The sequence below is a fragment of the Bradysia coprophila genome, chromosome X, assembly GCF_014529535.1.
Source record: "Bradysia coprophila strain Holo2 chromosome X, BU_Bcop_v1, whole genome shotgun sequence".
In the NCBI taxonomy this organism is placed as follows: domain Eukaryota; kingdom Metazoa; phylum Arthropoda; class Insecta; order Diptera; family Sciaridae; genus Bradysia; species Bradysia coprophila.
In genome coordinates, this window is record NC_050737.1 from 1,342,370 (window position 1) to 1,359,243 (window position 16,874).

The following is a 16,874-nucleotide window of genomic DNA, read 5'->3' on the forward strand; positions in this document are numbered from 1 at the left end:
AAACTATTCAACAAGACAATAATTTATTCTGTTAGCAAAAATTTAAAAAAAAACAGTGCCCCGGGTGTTTTAGCGCAAAACGATAGTGCATCAAGTGGACAAACATTTTGGAACAAATTTTCACTTCTTGTCCTTCACCTCTTTCATCAATTTATCAAAATCATCAGTCAAGTCTAATTCAGCAATCAACGCTTTGACTCCATCGTCACAGTCACCCAACCAGGCAACATCTCGCCTATTCGCAGGCGAATCGAATTGGAACCCATCGTCTGAAAATGGAAATGATGCTTTGCCAACCGCTTCTCGATTGATCAACAGTCGGACACAATTGTCGTTGACCTGATGTACTAATGAAGCGAATGGCTGCACTTCTAATGATGTTCCCATGACAATGAGTAAATCACATTCTTTGAAATCCTTTGGCGGCAGAGTGTAGAATCTGTCGGGTAGATTTTCGCCGAAAAACACTATGTCCGGTTTGACAAGCGAAGTACATTTCTCACATTTGGGTATGATGTCTTCGAAAATTTTCTCTAATTGAACAACAGAATTAAAATAAACTGAGTCTGACAAGTTGTCCCAAACAATGCATCTTCTTACCTTTCATCCATTCCATCGAATACTCTTCTCTGCACCTTTTGTTGATGCAATGATTCGTATGAAATGTTCCATGGGCCTCAACCAGTTTATCGCCAGGTACTCCTGCTATGCGCTCAAGAGTATCAATATTCTGGGTGTAATGTCGTAGTAGCAGTCCTTTCTCATTCAAGAGTTTTACGAAATAGTGACAGGGAGTGGGATTAAACTTTCCGGGATACAGTTCTTTGGCCAGCGAGAAAAACGGTTTGGGCTGTTTCCGAAAATAGTCTACTTCAAATATAGCCGTGGGGTATGGAAGATTGTACTTCTTTAAATTGTGATAGAGTCCGGTGCCTTTAGACCGAAAGTCGGGTATACCAGCGGCTGTGTTAATAGAAGGAATTTTGATGTTTTAAAGTATTCGATTTGCCAAGACTTAGAACTCACATGTAGATATTCCAGCACCAACCATCGTGATTATCTTTTTAAAACCTCCACTTTTCCAGTGCTTTATCAATCCTTTAAAGTCAACGGTTTCCAGGATCTGTAAGTTATTTGAATTACAATCAGGAAATGTTTTCAATTTGATCAAAAGAGTTACCCGCCGAGATCCATGGTCGACTGTTTCCGAACTGACGGAACTGACACTCAATCCTAATTTTTGTTCTAGCAGCAATCTGATTCTTTCGACTGGATCCATTGCTGACGTTGACTCTTCATTAGATTCTACATTCGATTCCTGTACTGCTTCGGATTTCGATTGGTCTGACGTTTCCTCTACCGTTGTTTCAGGCTTCAATGCGTCAGTGTCTTCATTCTTAGAATCTTTTGATGCGTTCCCGGAGTCATCACCTGAAAATAAATATGTCTGTTAGTATGCTCGTGCAGTAATGGTGATGTGTCCGGCTCAGAGTATATGAATTGAGAAACAACTTTGAGTGTGACGTACAGAATGTTGCCTAGACAGCATGTCGTTGACCTCAGATATTTTACTGACAATGACTTAATAAGAGTTTTCATTTAGGAGCCGGACTTGATTTAAGTCTTTGTGTCTGATAAACGGGTTGACTCTAATTGACAGTAAATACTACCGTAAACATAATTAATCATACTTGGTTGACTAATTTGATAACAAATGAAAAAAGAATGGATTCACAGATCGGGGGTGCTATTACTAATACGACGAATATTGATAAATATACCACGTACTACTCATATTTTTGTTGAATTGAACAAGAGATTGTCCCGCTTGATCACTTAAAAATTGGAAAAACTTATTTTTATTTTAGTGCGAGTGTTTTGAAGTGCGTCTGGTGTGTGTTGACGTTTTTCACTATTATTTACTTCCAGAGCCAACTGAGCCATCTTATTTCAATGCCTTTCGATTCTTCTGGCGTGAAGTGCATTGAAAGTTGACGAAGTTTACTCGTATAGTCTGATGTTAAAATTTGTGTGGAGCGGAGGAAATAGCGATTTCATATAAACAAACTCACCTTTCAATGATTTTCCTTGTTTTTTTTTTTTAAATTTGAAATCGCTATTTGCTCCGGTTTGTATGGACAGACCATATGGGTACTTTCATTGATGAAGTGAGCGGTCACTTCAACCACAGCACTGTTCCTAGCATGAACACCGAATTGACAAGTGAGAAATTTAGAGGCTTTTGTGATAAGAGCTACCGTTCGCGATTGTTTGTGTCTTGTGTTTTAACACGTTGCCGGTTATTGTGACTTGTCAACTTTAGGCACACCGAAAAGTGCTAAGGGAGCCGAGGAATACCTTCAAAAAATTTCTAAAAATCAAAAATGTTACTTTTAATTTTTAGAAATTATTTGGAGGTATTCCTCGACCTCCTTAGCACTTTCCGGCGTGCCTAAAGTGCCTGCTCGAGCAATATCCCCTACGTGCTAACTCATACATCGAAAACAAGTAATATAAGATTATGCATTTCTTGCTAAAATTGTTATCGAGACGTGTGGGCATTTCTGGTCGAGCGGAAAATGCTCAAAACAAACGAGGCATTGAAAACGTGTTTTGGTCCTTTTTTTCATGACGAAATTTTCGAAATTGCCACATGAAGTTAGAACTTTTTCTATTCAAAATCGCGACTGCTGCATCTGTCAATGAAAACTAGGACCAAAACACGTTTTCAATGCTTCGTTTGTTTTGAGCAGAAGGCAAGAACTGTAATGGTCACAAGTCAAGATAACAATTTTGGTAAGAGGTACATACACTTTTTTATCTGCCGAAAACATATATACCGAGATAAACAAAAATGCTCTAGAGGGATAAGTGGGAAATTATTGCTCTAGGCAGATAAACACTATTTGCATATTTGCATATATTACCTTCACTGTTTATATACTTTGTATTTTCCAAGGTAAATATAGTGAGGAGGTGATGACATTCAGACGCGCGGCCTAGCACATAAGGTCGATGCCACTGACATCTTTTTTTTTAAATGGTTGACTATGATTTACTTGCAAAAATATTTTCACTATCTCACAACAGATGGCCCGACTTTCTATTTCATTTTTTGCTTTCAACGAAGGTATGAGATGGCGTTTGTACCGAATTTTCGTGCCACCACACATCTGATTCGGTTATATATGGCATTACCTCCTCACTATATTTACCTTGGTATTTACATGTAAAAAATTCACCTACTGTGTGTGTCGTCGGTTTTTTTGTTTGTGTGAAATCGGGAGAACCGATTTACCGTATTTACCTCTTAGGCCCAATAACTGTTAACAGTAAGAAGGGTAAACATTTATTTCAGCGTTTTTGATTTTTTTTTTTTTTATTCAATTGAGAAGTTTGTAACCAAAGCACTGAAAGCACAAGCAAAAGAACCTTCCCTAATATTTGGGAATTAATTCCAAAAAATTCAATAAATTCCCATTTTTTTTCTTTTTCAGATGTTTTACGAGCGTTTAATTACAAAAATGCAAAGAAAAAAATTGGGAATTGATTGCTCCACTGAATTTATATAATAATTTTTGACTACTGCGTCATGGAGGCCTCTTATTTAAATTCTGATCTTTTACCTGTTCTTGGAGTGCGTAGGTATAACGTAGATTCTTTCAAATCCTGTAACATTCGTTAAAAAGGAAATATCAACCGATCAAAAGACAAAGACTTTTTAATATCACATTTACAAGACTCTAACAAATGGACCCTATTTATCAGTACGCAAATTTTAAGGAAACAAAATCAGATGCGACACAGATTTATGAGATTGGTGATTTCGAAATTATTTTTCTATTCACGGCTCCATGGTTCAGACGGTTTGGTGCATCTAGTGAATTTTATATCAATCATATGAGCAAAAAGGCCTAGAACCTTCTTCGTGAAAGTGTAAGAAGTAAAATCTTATAAATAAAATTGCATAATGTGCTCAGTTGCAGTCGAATTGAATGGAAATAACACAAAAATGTCATCTCTTCGTGTGAGTTTCCTGTAATATGACTGGATACTATTACCTAGACGTATCACTGTAAGTACATATTTAAAATTACCGCTACAAATTGCCACCGAATCATTTGGAGGTTATGGCCAAACATTTAACCATTAAAACAAAAAAAATCATACTTTCAACAGTGACACAGATAGTCGACCAGAGCTGCTTTTACCCACTTACTTTAAAGGAAAAATTGATCAATCATTGCAAACGGTTTTCGGTGAAATCGGTGGCCATACAACAGTTGACATATTGAAATTTGATCAAAACAATCAGCGTGCAATAATACGTGTGCCCAGTGCTTATTACGTTAAGCTCCGTGCTGCTCTCACTTTGATTTCATCATTCCAAGAAATCCCCTGCTGTATCAAAGTTAATACCGCATCGCCGGTACTGTTATCATTATTGGATTCGTCGTGGTCATAGTCAAATCGATCGATCAAAAATGTCACTGTGCAAAGACTTTGGCAAAGATAAAGTCATATTCGCTACGAAGGAAGACCACTCCACACCGAGCACTGTGCAGGTAATGGATCATTAACATTGGACATTTTTCATGTTTTGCATTGAGAACATTTCATTTCAGCTAGCACCTACAGAACCGGCGCCTGGACTCATATTGGAATCTGGTGATATCAATTGGAATTGTCCGTGCCTCGGCGGAATGGCAACAGGACCTTGTGGAGTAGAATTTCGGGATGCGTTCTCATGTTTTCATTACAGGTAAAGTTCAGTTTCGAGAGAATTTAGTTGCTCTCAATTTAGCGCATGACTGTCTGCAGCTAAACGCTGGGATCGTTTCGAGCCCAGACTAACGTCGGCTCATTCAGAAATACTTCATAGAACCGAATCCAGTAATTTCAATTTGGTTTCTTTTTTCAGTCAAGAGAGTCCCAAGGGATCGGATTGCTTCGACGCATTCAAAACGATGCAGGAATGCTTTTCCAAATATCCGACCGTGTACAATAAATCTGGTGACGATGAAAACGACGATTTGGATGAAGTGCTTAACGTAAGCAGTCCAACCGACAATAATATAGATTCGGTGGATCAAATCGATGAACCCAAAGAGATTGAGCAAAAAACGCAACAAAGTTCAAAAGAAATTTCGGCCAAATGATTCCTTAATAATTGTAAGTGGAAAATGGGACAGGTCTCTTGTTAAAACACAAAATTTAGTGAAATGTTATTAATTTACGAAATAAAATAAAAATAGAACGTTTGGAGCACCACTCTCTTCTTTGTGCAAACGAATGTTAAATTCTGTGGTTGGCATCCTTTCAAATGAAAATGTTTTCGGCGAAATATGTAATTACAGCTTATTTAATATCATGCGATGCTTTACTTCCACCTCGCGTAATTTTGTTAAATCGCCCGCTGCATTGCACAGATCCTCCATACAATCAATACAACTGGACAGAAGTTGCTACCAATACAGAATAAAAAATCAAAAAAATCTTTGATTTTCAAAAAAAAAACTTAACAAAAATACCTGTGGTGTCAGAACTGGTATTCCTTGAGAACGGTAATTCGATCATGTCCAGAGTCTAACTTCCAAAAAAAGGACGGAGAAATTTTTTTGAGACGCGGCAACTATATATAGCCGAACATTTCAGTTTCTACCCTTTGGTTTATATCACCATAAAACATATTCTATCATATTCTCGCTTCAAATACGAGCAAAACGAGCTATCACTCGACTATATAGGTTTAAAATTGCCGGAGATACATCGTTTTGAAATTGGTCACTTTTCATACAAAATACACCAAATTGACTTTTCTCAAACAATCAAAATCTTTCAACTTACTCTGTATGTTTCTATCTCTATCTATCTATCTATCTATCGACGGTCGATCTCGGAAACCAGTCAGCCAATCTCCATGAAATTTTTCTGGAGTCTCAGGGTGGGCATAAAAATGAATATGTGATACGCCATTACCCCAGGAAAAACCAGAATTTTGTTTTATTGGCCTCGAAGTGGTTTCTGAGTGTGGTTTTCGAGGGTCGGGAGCGCGTTTTCGGCTGTAGCTTAGCTGTATTGAAACCTACAGAGGCGTGCGACCTATCAAATGAAAGGTATTCGTAACACGATTCGAACAAAAAAATAATTAAAAAATCGGAACAGAGGGGCATATGTGAAAAATGTCGAAAGTTGGAAATGGGTGGTTCAATTGGGGTTTTGGAGATATTTCTTGAATGGTGGACGATTTTCGTCAAATTTTCGATTTTCGTCAAACTTTCGATTTTCTGTTATAAACTGTTATAAAAAGCAGTGTTCTAAAACTTCTGAAACGACTGATATCCCAACAAAAATCTCTTCGAGAAAAGTGTGACGCAGTCTTTGTAGTACAACTTCTAAAATGAATGATATCGCTAGAGTTGACGCTTTCAGCTTCGTTACTCAAAAATTAAATTTTACACCCAATTTTAGTTCAAACAAGCTGGCTTAGTTTTTCTCATCATCTGCCAAATAATTTTTACCAAAAAAAATTTGACTGGAAACAACCAAAATTTTACCAAAAAAATCTGCGTCGCAAAGTGGCAAATGTTCAGGAACAGACCAGCAAGAAAATTTATCTGCCACATGCGACGCAGATTTTTTTGGTACAATTTTGGTTGTTTCCAGTCAAATTTTTTTTTGGTAAAACTTATTTGGCAGATGATGAGAAAAACGAAGCCAGCTTGTTTGAACTAAAATTGGGTGTAAAATTTAATTTTTGAGTAACGAAGCTGAAAGCGTCAACTCTAGCGATATCATTCATTTTAGAAGTTGTACTACAAAGACTGCGTCACACTTTTCTCGAAGAGATTTTTGTTGGGATTCAATATCGGCGTAGATTACGTTAGCTCTGGCGCAAACCATTATACATTTTAGTTTAGAATTGAGTGCAATATATTTACAGGATTCAATATCTTCGAACGTTTCATCAGCTTCCGAATTTCGTATCATTCTTGGGACAGTAGTTATGTGAGTTATGTCATTAAAAATTCCGAATAAAACAAAAAGTCTTACCTTGACTTTAGTAGGAAACAAATAAGTTTTTTCACCTCATGCACAAATCGCATTTTATTAAAAAATAATGATCGATATATAAACCATATAAACCAACAAATGAATGGCCCAGGCCGGTAACAAACATGACAGATCGTCACACACGACACACACTCATTCACTTTGACACCGTGGTGAATAGCGAGTGGAGATGGAGAAGTTAACTTTGGCGGGAGATCTATGTATTTATCGTTTCGGGATGAAGAATACTATTTTTTTTTCTTACGTGGAAGAGCCATAAAGCATACTTTAAGATTATCTTCTAGTGAAAAGAAATTTTTGATGCGGGACTATATCCCAAACAGACTGATTGTCCGACTCTAATTTTGGTTAAACACTAATAGGTGATCGGACCGAGATTTTTAAAGATCTGCTTGATCTGCATTTTCTGAATGTGAAGAATATCTGAGCCAGACCTGACCTCCTCATTATGATAATTTCTCATTGATCCACATTGATTTCGAACAGGACATTGATTTCGTTTCTCAACATTCGGTCCTCTTCTGCGAAAAACCCATCCTCAGTGTCAAATTCCCATTTTTGCTTCAAACTTCTTTCATTGATTTCACACTGAAGATGGGATTTTGATCCACTACAAGTTTCGCTTATTTAATGCAGAATACGATCAGCTATCGCCCCTATCAATTCAGATTGCAACGCTCGATCTACGAGTAGCAGCAACAATTTAAGGGAAAATTGTGAAGCTTCAAATTTCTTTCATTGATTTCACACTGAAGATGGGTCTTTTGTCCTTTTATATTCCTATATTGTTGTAGAGTTTCATTAGACGCTTCTAATGGTACCTCATACGATAATAAATTCGTAAAATTAAGAACGTAATAGGCAAAATTCGACGGAGCAAAAAAGTTCAAAAGAAATTTCGGCCAAACGATTCCTTAATAATTGGAAGTGGAAAATAGCACAGGTCTCTTGTATACAAAATTTAGTAAAATGTTATTAGTTTACGAAATAAAATTAAAAGAAAACGTTTGGAGCACCACTCTCTTCTTCGTGACTTAAATGGTGAGTTTGTTTTTCTTTCGCCTCTTTTTCCTGTTTCATTTCCGAAATTGTTTAGCTACTTAAGGGAGTACACCCAGCTACCAAAGATTTATCGTTCCTACTCTCATTATATTCGTACTATTCGTATAAAGTAATTTCCGTCGTTCTTTGGTGGTAGAGTAAAAAATCGATTTTCTGTTAATCGAACAAATTTATTTCAAAAACCTTAAATGCCAGAGGTTTCATTTCCCGTCTCTACTATTTCTTCTTCTTTCCGTCGGTGATCTGCAAAAATTCTTCATTTCCATGCACCATCTTTTCCAGCTGCCCGATGATGGCTGATTTGGTTTTGTGAGGTGAAATACCGAACGATGCACAAACGCATTTGAGCTGAGCGACACTCATACTCTCCAAATTCGACGGAAGATCCTGTAGCGTTATTTTCATTCTCTTCTTTGCCGGGCCATCGTCGCCACTCTCACCTTGCGTCAGCATTCGTTTGGAGTCCAGCGAATTACGATGCCGTGCGATTCTAGCTATGAGCTCGTCCTTACTGCCGGTGCTATCCAATTTATAGGATTCGCACATTTTTTGAAGCTGTTTCTCAGTTAGAAGCCACATTTCGGTGGTCTTTCCGCCCAAGTATTCCCACGACTGAACGTTTTGTACTTCCTCTTCCTTCTCTTGCAGTTTCTTTTTCGCATCAGCAACTTCTTCCTCTTCCTTGAGTCGCTTTTCGTAAGCGGCTATTTTCGCCTTATCCTTGCAACCTTTCAGATGATCGAATCGTATGTTTAAACCGTCTTCTTCCAATTCCTCACCGCACCGTGGGCATTTGTCCAACAAATTCATTACGAACAGCTTCTCTTTGCCCTTCGGATCAGTTTTTGATTGTCGAGACTGTGCTCGTCTCTCGCGTTCAGCAAGTTGTTCCTTTTCTTTAAGGATTTTCTCCCGTTTCACCCGTATCTCTTGACGATATTCACGCTCTCTACGATCGGAAATGTGAAATATGAAGAATCCAAATGGCTTGTTGCATTTGCCATTCGAGCATTTGATTTTGCGATGGTAGTCGTCGGGATGATATTCGAATTCTTTTCGACAGAAAGGGCACTTGTGGATAGCGGTCATACATCCGTAGTCGAAGAGACAGAGAGCACAATTATAGGTTTTTAGTCCCATCATCATGAAATTGTAATCGTACGGTTCCACTCCGCTGTCCGGTAATCCCCACTCAGCTTTACAACGAGGACAGAATACTTGTGTACGATGGCAGTCGTCATTTGATCGCATCACTTTTTTCTTTTTGTCTTCTTCCTCCTCTTCCAGAAAGAGTTCAGGTTGAGAGAGTCTTTCATACGCATTGACCAAACATTGAAAAGCCTTTGTTGCATCCGGGAAGATGCTTTGCAATTTATCAGGATGTATAAGCAGCGAAAGCTTGAGGTATGCTTTTCTCATCGTTGCCACTGAAGAGTCGGTTGTAATATTTATTCCGGATGCAGACAAAATGGATTGATAGTCGGATTGCATTTCCAATATTTGCTTGGCAACGATGATTCCTTGTGGTTCGTTCGAATTACTTCCCGAACTACTGCCAGCGGCATCACCAGAAGCGTTAGTCTTACCTTTTGCTTTCAAATGTTCAATCAAACTGGAATGCAGTTCGTCTTTATCGCCTGTCGGGTCCATTCCGAGCTGTGCCACAATTTTCCGTAACTCAGGTTGCTTCAGTTCGAACGGGGTGGTCTTCTGACCATCTTGCATGACGAAGAGATCCATGAATTTTACGTCCATGTACATACTGACTCGCTTGGCAGCGTCACCGTTCATGGGCAGACCAACGGATTTGAGATATTGTTTCAGGTCGGGTAATTTCGCTCTCGACAAGGTTTTGCTCTCCCAGAGTTTTTTTAATGACGCTTCGGATGCCATTGTTTTGAAATACTGGGACAATTGACGGAGAAAATATCTGGAAAAGAAAACGTTTTCGATTGGAAGGAAGGACTTCACAATTTTAATGTAATCGGACAGAATTTTAAAAAGATTTCATCCTAAAATCAGAAATGTAATTCCTTTGCATGCAAGAAGTTTAACGTCTTGTCGGCTTACTAGCGTTCCGGCCGACAGATTTACGGAAAGATAGATTGCAAATGGAAAATCTTTTATGTTCCAGTTCTGAACCGATTTGTAAATGTTTTTACAGTTCAAATTCCGGATTGCGCACTCACATTGGTCAAATTTAGACGATGTTACAAGATAATGTTGATCTTACATTAGAAAACACAAATTAAATTATTTTTGTAGCCCAAAGTCGAGTAAAATTATTGACGAACAGAAAACAAATAATAAATAATTTTGACAGAGTTCGCTCTCATACGGTGAAAAAGCGCGCGGTTAACGTAGAGAGGGAGACAAGCCATATTTTTATATCGAAAATTTCGTCCATAGAATATCAATATGAAGATCTTTCAGAAAATGTGTTCCATAGTTGAGATGGCATGGTGACGCCTTAAATTTTTAAACATGTCTAAGTGCCCAGATAATTTTTGGGTGCCGATCAACGACAGAACTCCTTCTTCTGCATCTTACATTTCCCAACAAAACAGTCAGATTAGGACACAATAACAAAAGTCCTCAAACTCATTGTGAGAAATCAAACCTGACAGTTTAACTCAGTGAAGAAAAAAATGTTTCTGAAGGATTTTCAGATCCAGATGTGATCCGGATATGATCGAGATGACTTTGAAATGGTTGGAGCGTTCGTCATGTCTGATAATGTTACCATTTTAATCAATTCGATCCTTTAACCGAGTGGTCATTTGACTACAGGTATGCGATATATCAAAATGAAACTGGATTCTCAGGATTCGCTAAAGGAATTTGTCATTACAAATTTTCGTTGACCTGTAAGAATTACTTAATTGTATAGGAAAATGCTGTTCGGAAACTAAAGCACAAGCGTAATAGATTTTTGTATCATACTATTACGTTTCTATACCGTAATTTATCGTAGTTCGTGCTACTTCACAAAATTTTGAGTTTGAGCATTGATAACGTGAAAAGTGTTGATGGAATTGGCTTAGACTTAGTGTCAACTTGAAGTTTGTTTAATTAATTAACGATTAAATCAATAATTTCATGAACAAGATTTAATAATTAAGAGCAACTTATATTTTATTGATGATGCAGCTTCGTGCTATGCTGATCGCGGTTCGTGCTTTTGTATGAATCTTATTTCGTGCTACCATACAAATGTCAGCACGAAACTAGATACATCGAATCAAAGTTCGTGCTATCAAAATTTTTGCATGTAAATTCCCATAAGCGAACCAAGATCATTTTTTGATAGCACGGACCCAGATAATTTACCTTAATACATTTCATCAAAAAATTACTAATGTCAGAGGTCTATTTTTTTTGTCAACCAACTTCACAGCTATGACATTTCATTGATATTTTACCAAAGTGAAGTTATATCACTTGAAAATAGAGCGCAAAGAAAGAAGTACTAGAAAAAATTGTGGAGGCTCTACAGGCCAACCGAGGTTTCTATAAACAAAAACATAGAAACTGTTTTATTACTGGGCTATCACGCAATCATTTCCAAAATCAAGAAAAAAAAATGTGCTGAGCTCCCGCACTGTATCAACACAAAAAAAAAATGACAGTCGCACGGCAGCCATTTCTAAAAACTTCGTTTATGTGTACAAAACAATTTTGTGAACATTTTAACAATTTTGTCCGATCTGTGAGTAAATTGTAATGTAACTTAAGTGAAAACTCGAAAATGGTTGCCTTTCTGAAGTTTATCGAAGTGGAGAACTTCAAATCCTACAAGGGTCACATTGTAATCGGTCCATTAACGAAATTCACAGCAATCATCGGACCAAATGGATCAGGTTTGTTTTCTTTCCTTAATTTTTAAATTCCTAAGGTTAAAGGGATTACTGATCGTAAAAGTTTCCCTTTTAGTAGACTGACTTTTCAATTATTTCTCCCTTCCCTTGCGTCTAATGCAGGCAAATCAAATTTCATGGATGCCATCAGTTTTGTGATGGGCGAGAAAACCAACAGTTTGCGTGTCAAACGTTTGGGTGAACTGATCCACGGTGCAGCTATCGGTCGTCCCGTATCTAATCGATGTTCCGTAACAGCAAAATTCGATTTGGACGATGGCACCCAGATTGAATTCCAACGTTCCGTCATTAATTCATCGGCTGACTACAAAATCAATGGAAAGGTGACCACTAACTGACTCATTACTGCTTGCTTAACGATTGCTTAACCAAAATGTTGTTTTGCCCTATGTTGCAGGGAGTGCCAAGCACTACGTATTTAGAGCAGCTGGAAAGTCTGGGTATTAATGTAAAGGCGAAAAATTTCCTGGTATTCCAAGGAGCCGTCGAAAGTATTGCTATGAAAAATGCCAAAGAACGTACCGCACTGTTCGAAGAGATTAGTGGATCGGGATTGCTAAAGGAGGAATACAATCGACTGAAACAAGAGATGATTCAGGCCGAGGAGGAAACACAATTTACATACCAGAAGAAGAAGGGTGTTGCTGCCGAACGTAAAGAAGCTAAAGCAGAGAAACAAGAAGCCGATCGTTATGCCCGATTGAAGGATGAATTTGTAGGATTGGCATATTTGTTGTGGTTTGAATTCCTTCTGATCAAATTTTTCGGTTCTTTAGGCGGATAAGCAAGTTGAATTTCAACTGTTTCGGCTGTATCATTTCGACAAGGAAATCCAAAGACTGCGAGACGAAATGCAAGCGAAACAAGACGAAGTACAATCCGTTGAGCAGAAAAAGGCCGAGGCTGACGAAGTATTAAAAGAAAAGAAAAAGGACACGGGAAAAATCAGCAGAGAGTTAGCCAAGTTGGAGCAGGATATCCGAGAAGTGGTAAGTAAACTGTACTTTGGTCGCAAATTAACGATCCATCGTAAATTTTCCGTTCAAATTAACATCTCGCCACTCTGCTCTGCAGGACACCGAAATGAGTAAAAAGCATCCACTGTTCATCAAAGCAAAAGAGAAAGTCTCTCATTCGCAGAAGAAATTGAATTCGGCTCAAAAGAGTTTGGAACAATCACGCAAAGCCGATGAGGCCCATCAATCGGACATTAAGAAGCTTCAAGATGAGATCAAAAGCATCGAAACGGCCAAACAAAAATTCGAAGCACAAATCGAAAGTGAATCGCAGAAACGTGGCAGCAATGTGCATTTGGAGCAGGGTCATGTTGAAGAATACGACCGTCTCAAGCAGGAAGCCGAGGCCACAGCTGCCAAATATGTCAGCGAGCAAGAGTCGATTAACCGGGAACAAAAATCCGATCAGGATTTGCTGGACAATGAAATCAATAAGAAGGAACAAATTGAGGGGCAGTTGGAGAAAAATCGATTGGAAAAGGAGGAAGTTTGCAAGCGAATGGAGAAATTACTCGATCACATCCAGTCGAGTAAACAGGCTCTACAAGACCAGAATCGTATCAAAGATGAGCTGAAGAATGACGTTGGATCGTCAAAAGAACGGATCGCTGAAATTCATAAAGAATTGGATAACGTACGTGATCAGCTCGGTGATGCGAAAGGCGACAAACATGAAGATGCTCGACGGAAGAAGAAACAAGAGGTTGTAGAGCTGTTCAAGCGTGAAGTACCTGGCGTGGTAGGTGCAACTATCAGTCTCTTGAGGTTCTGTAATATTAATTCCAAAATTGTTCTTTTATCCAGTACGACCGAATGATTAACATGTGTCAGCCGACTCATAAACGGTACAACGTCGCAGTAACAAAGGTTCTGGGTAAATATATGGAGGCAATCATTGTGGATACGGAAAAGACCGCTCGCAGATGCATTCAAGTAAGTACTGAGAGTTCGTAACAGTTCAAATAGCAGAACAAACTTCCTTCAATTTCGGAATTACAGATCTTGAAGGAACAAATGTTGGAAGTGGAAACTTTCTTGCCCTTGGATTATTTGCAAGCAAAGCCATTAAAACAGCGGCTAAGGTAACATTTTCCGTGTGCTTAGATGTTGGACCAGATCTTTATGGGTATTTCCTTTGCAGAGACATTCGGGAACCGAAACAAGTCAAATTGGTCTACGATGTTCTGAAATTCGATCCACCCGAAATCGAAAAGGCGGTTCTCTTCGCAACGAACAATGCGTTGGTTTGCGAAACACCAGAGGATGCAATGAAAGTGGCTTACGAAATCGATCGTAGTCGTTACGATGTGAGTCCCCTTTCGGGCATGTTTTTGGTCTGAGTTCCATTTCTGTAATTCCTGTAATCTAGGCTTTAGCATTGGACGGCACTTCCTATCAGAAATCTGGTATTATATCCGGTGGTAGTCACGATTTGACGCGTAAAGCGAAACGTTGGGACGAAAAGCATATGGCTCAGTTGAAGTTGCAGAAGGAAAAGTACAGCGAAGAGCTCAAAGATCTGATCAAAAAGTCTCGCAAAGGCAGTGAACTATCGACTGTCGAAAGTCAGATCAAGGGTTTGGAGAACCGCTTGAAGTACAGTCAAAAGGATCTGGACGCTTCGAAGAAATCTATCCAACAATACGATAATAAACTAGCCGAATTGGAAGAGGAACTAAATGCTGTTGGGGTAAGTGTTGCATTGCGGATGATTCGTTTTCGGGAACAATGTTAATCAAACAACTTTTTTTATATCTCGTCAGCCGCTAATTGGTCGTATCGAACGGAAAATGGTTCAGCGAAATCAAAAGATCCAGGAAATCAAGCAGAAAATGAACAATGTCGAGGATCATGTTTACGCCGACTTCTGTGCCCGAATCGGTGTGGCAAACATACGACAATACGAAGAGCGTGAATTGGTTTTGCAGCAGGAACGAGCGAAGATTAGAGCCGATTTTGATCAGCAAATCGATCGTATCGCTACACGGCTGGATTTTGAGAAGACAAAAGATACCCAAGGTTGGTGTGCTAGATCTTCGATTTAGTTGGGTCTGATTGACATGCAAACTATTTTCTTCAAATTCAGTGAATGTACAGCGATGGGAGAGGTCCGTACAGGACGAAGAGGACTTCCTACAGCGCTGCAAGCAAGCTGAAGCTAAGCATAAAGCTGAAATCGAAACGGATAAACAGAAAATTGAGCAACTGAAGCAGGAGAAAAATGAAAAGAAGAAAGTTGTCGACCAAATGGAAGAAGAAACCGCTAAGGTAAAGCAGTGCGATAGTAGAGCACAATGAAATTGTGATTTACTAAATCCAAGTAATATTCATTACAGGCTCGACGTGATGTGGCAGCATTGGCGAAGGAACTGCACAACATTAATTACGTCATTTCCACCATCGACACTAAGATCGAGACGAAGAAAAATGAAAAACACAATCTGTTGATCCAGAGCAAGGTGAGTCACATGATTGTTGCGACGTTGAAATGATTGCTGAAATATTATTGTCTGTGGTTCCGTAGATGGACGACATAAAAATACCGATGATTAATGGTAACATTGATGAGTTCGAAAGTGATAATCCCAATGAAACGGGCACATCGGAGAGTGCAAGAGACAAGTAAGTTAATTTTCCCGACGAACATACGAAGGAGGACCACGATTGAAACCCTATTGATTTTCAGCATTCAAATCGATTTTTCGTCACTTTCACGCCAACTGAAAGATCTTCGAACCAACGATTCGGTAAAGAAAATGCACGACAATTTGAACAAAGAACTTCAATCAAAACAGGAAACCCTGGAGCGTATTCAGGCACCGAACATGAAGGTAAAACATTTCTGTCACGAGACACGAGCTGCCATTACGTTCCTAAATATTCTTATTATTCTACAGGCGATGCAAAAACTGGAAACAGTTTCCGAGAAAATTGCCGCCACAAACGAAGAATTCGAGAATGCCCGTCGCAAGGCCAAGAAAGCTAAGCTTGCATTCGAAAAGGTGAAGAATATGCGTTTCACCAAATTCAAAGCGTGCTACGATCACATCTCCGACGCAATTGATGGCATTTACAAATCGCTCGCTCGTAACGAAGCTGCACAAGCCTATCTGTGTCCCGACAATCCCGAAGAACCGTACTTGGAAGGCATCAATTACAATTGTGTGGCACCGGGCAAACGCTTCCAGCCGATGAGCAATTTAAGTGGTGGTGAAAAGACAATTGCTGCGCTCGCATTATTGTTTGCCATACACAGTTTTCAACCAGCTCCGTTTTTCGTGCTGGATGAAATCGATGCGGCTCTGGATAACACAAATATCGGAAAAGTGGCATCGTACATCGTTGAAAAGACGACCAATCTGCAGACGATTGTCATTTCCTTGAAGGAAGAGTTCTACGGCCATGCCGATTCATTAATTGGAATATCACCTCATGTAAGTTGCAATCTGGTTTGACTTTCTTTAAGTTGGAAATAATTTTCTTCTCTCGTCTACGCTTCCATTTCAGCCTGGAGATTGCTTAATATCCGGTGTCTTCCACTACGATTTGACGGTTTTCAGTGACACTCATGAATAAAATCAATTCGATTCATCAATCGTCAGTTCATTTAACAATGTTTTCGTTTGTGTTTCCTTTCCAATGAAGAGACAAAATAAATGGAAAATGGTTTTATAGACAAGCGGGTTACTTCTTTACAAATATTTTCAAAACCTGTACAGTACACCCTATCCATAGCGCTCCATTAGTCACCATTTGTCACCTAGGTAGTACGCCTCAATTACAAAAGCCTCGAGCAATTGGAGATTCATGCGGGTTCTGATACTCGAGAAATTTGGCTCAAGCA

General features: G+C 38.9%; 4 protein-coding genes across 6 annotated transcripts; 2 read left to right on the forward strand and 2 right to left on the reverse strand.

Moving 5' to 3' along the window:
- Positions 1-10: 10 nt before the first annotated feature.
- On the reverse strand, positions 11-1,937 carry LOC119082396 (NAD-dependent protein deacetylase Sirt2). The gene is made up of 5 exons (XM_037191929.1): positions 1,789-1,937; positions 1,181-1,431; positions 1,027-1,123; positions 601-963; positions 11-533 (listed from the first exon to the last, which is right to left on the reverse strand). The coding sequence occupies exons 1-5, from the start codon at positions 1,793-1,795 to the stop codon at positions 121-123; spliced, it is 1,131 nt and encodes a 376-aa protein (XP_037047824.1). The 5' UTR covers positions 1,796-1,937; the 3' UTR covers positions 11-120.
- Positions 1,938-3,915: 1,978 nt separating this feature from the next.
- Positions 3,916-5,246, forward strand: LOC119082880 (mitochondrial intermembrane space import and assembly protein 40-B). The gene is made up of 4 exons (XM_037192541.1): positions 3,916-4,075; positions 4,180-4,565; positions 4,626-4,762; positions 4,922-5,246. Exons 2-4 carry the CDS (start codon positions 4,485-4,487, stop codon positions 5,157-5,159), a joined length of 456 nt encoding a protein of 151 aa, XP_037048436.1. The 5' UTR covers positions 3,916-4,075; positions 4,180-4,484; the 3' UTR covers positions 5,160-5,246.
- A 3,039-nt stretch (positions 5,247-8,285) lies between these two features.
- LOC119082060 lies at positions 8,286-10,554 on the reverse strand. Of its 2 annotated transcripts, none has more exons than XM_037191407.1 (2): positions 10,326-10,554; positions 8,286-10,066 (listed from the first exon to the last, which is right to left on the reverse strand). In XM_037191407.1, the coding sequence occupies exon 2, from the start codon at positions 10,027-10,029 to the stop codon at positions 8,353-8,355; it is 1,677 nt and encodes a 558-aa protein (XP_037047302.1). In that variant the 5' UTR covers positions 10,030-10,066; positions 10,326-10,554; the 3' UTR covers positions 8,286-8,352. The 2 variants fall into 2 exon arrangements, with proteins under 2 accessions (XP_037047302.1, XP_037047293.1); XM_037191398.1 differs by having other exon boundaries at positions 8,286-10,082.
- A 1,210-nt stretch (positions 10,555-11,764) lies between these two features.
- On the forward strand, positions 11,765-16,706 carry LOC119081699 (structural maintenance of chromosomes protein 1A). Of its 2 annotated transcripts, none has more exons than XR_005088520.1 (16): positions 11,765-11,996; positions 12,117-12,337; positions 12,412-12,729; positions 12,791-13,003; positions 13,089-13,769; positions 13,835-13,963; positions 14,030-14,112; positions 14,172-14,337; positions 14,400-14,720; positions 14,794-15,049; positions 15,117-15,298; positions 15,367-15,489; positions 15,555-15,639; positions 15,717-15,861; positions 15,928-16,464; positions 16,538-16,667. XR_005088520.1 is itself a non-coding variant. In XM_037190806.1 (16 exons), exons 1-16 carry the CDS (start codon positions 11,885-11,887, stop codon positions 16,604-16,606), a joined length of 3,654 nt encoding a protein of 1,217 aa, XP_037046701.1. In that variant the 5' UTR covers positions 11,766-11,884; the 3' UTR covers positions 16,607-16,706. The 2 variants fall into 2 exon arrangements, 1 of the variants encoding a protein (XP_037046701.1); XM_037190806.1 differs by having other exon boundaries at positions 11,766-11,996; positions 15,555-15,652; positions 16,538-16,706.
- Positions 16,707-16,874: the final 168 nt, after the last annotated feature.

Excerpts from the sequence above, each read along its gene's own strand:
- LOC119082396 (XM_037191929.1), bottom strand. Across the intron at positions 1,124-1,180 it reads TCGACCATGGATCTCGGCGG|ATCCTGGAAACCGTTGACTT; the intron begins GTAACTCTTTTG and ends AATAACTTACAG. Across the intron at positions 964-1,026 it reads TGGTGCTGGAATATCTACAT|CCGCTGGTATACCCGACTTT; the intron begins GTGAGTTCTAAG and ends CTATTAACACAG.
- LOC119082880 (XM_037192541.1), top strand. The coding sequence starts at position 4,485 with ATGTCACTGTGCAAAGACTTTGGCAAAGATAAAGTCATATTCGCTACG. Across the intron at positions 4,566-4,625 it reads CCACACCGAGCACTGTGCAG|CTAGCACCTACAGAACCGGC; the intron begins GTAATGGATCAT and ends ATTTCATTTCAG. Across the intron at positions 4,763-4,921 it reads TTCTCATGTTTTCATTACAG|TCAAGAGAGTCCCAAGGGAT; the intron begins GTAAAGTTCAGT and ends TTCTTTTTTCAG.
- LOC119081699 (XM_037190806.1), top strand. The coding sequence starts at position 11,885 with ATGGTTGCCTTTCTGAAGTTTATCGAAGTGGAGAACTTCAAATCCTAC. Across the intron at positions 14,721-14,793 it reads AGGAACTAAATGCTGTTGGG|CCGCTAATTGGTCGTATCGA; the intron begins GTAAGTGTTGCA and ends ATATCTCGTCAG. Across the intron at positions 15,050-15,116 it reads GAAGACAAAAGATACCCAAG|TGAATGTACAGCGATGGGAG; the intron begins GTTGGTGTGCTA and ends CTTCAAATTCAG.
- LOC119082060 (XM_037191407.1), bottom strand. The coding sequence starts at position 10,029 with ATGGCATCCGAAGCGTCATTAAAAAAACTCTGGGAGAGCAAAACCTTG.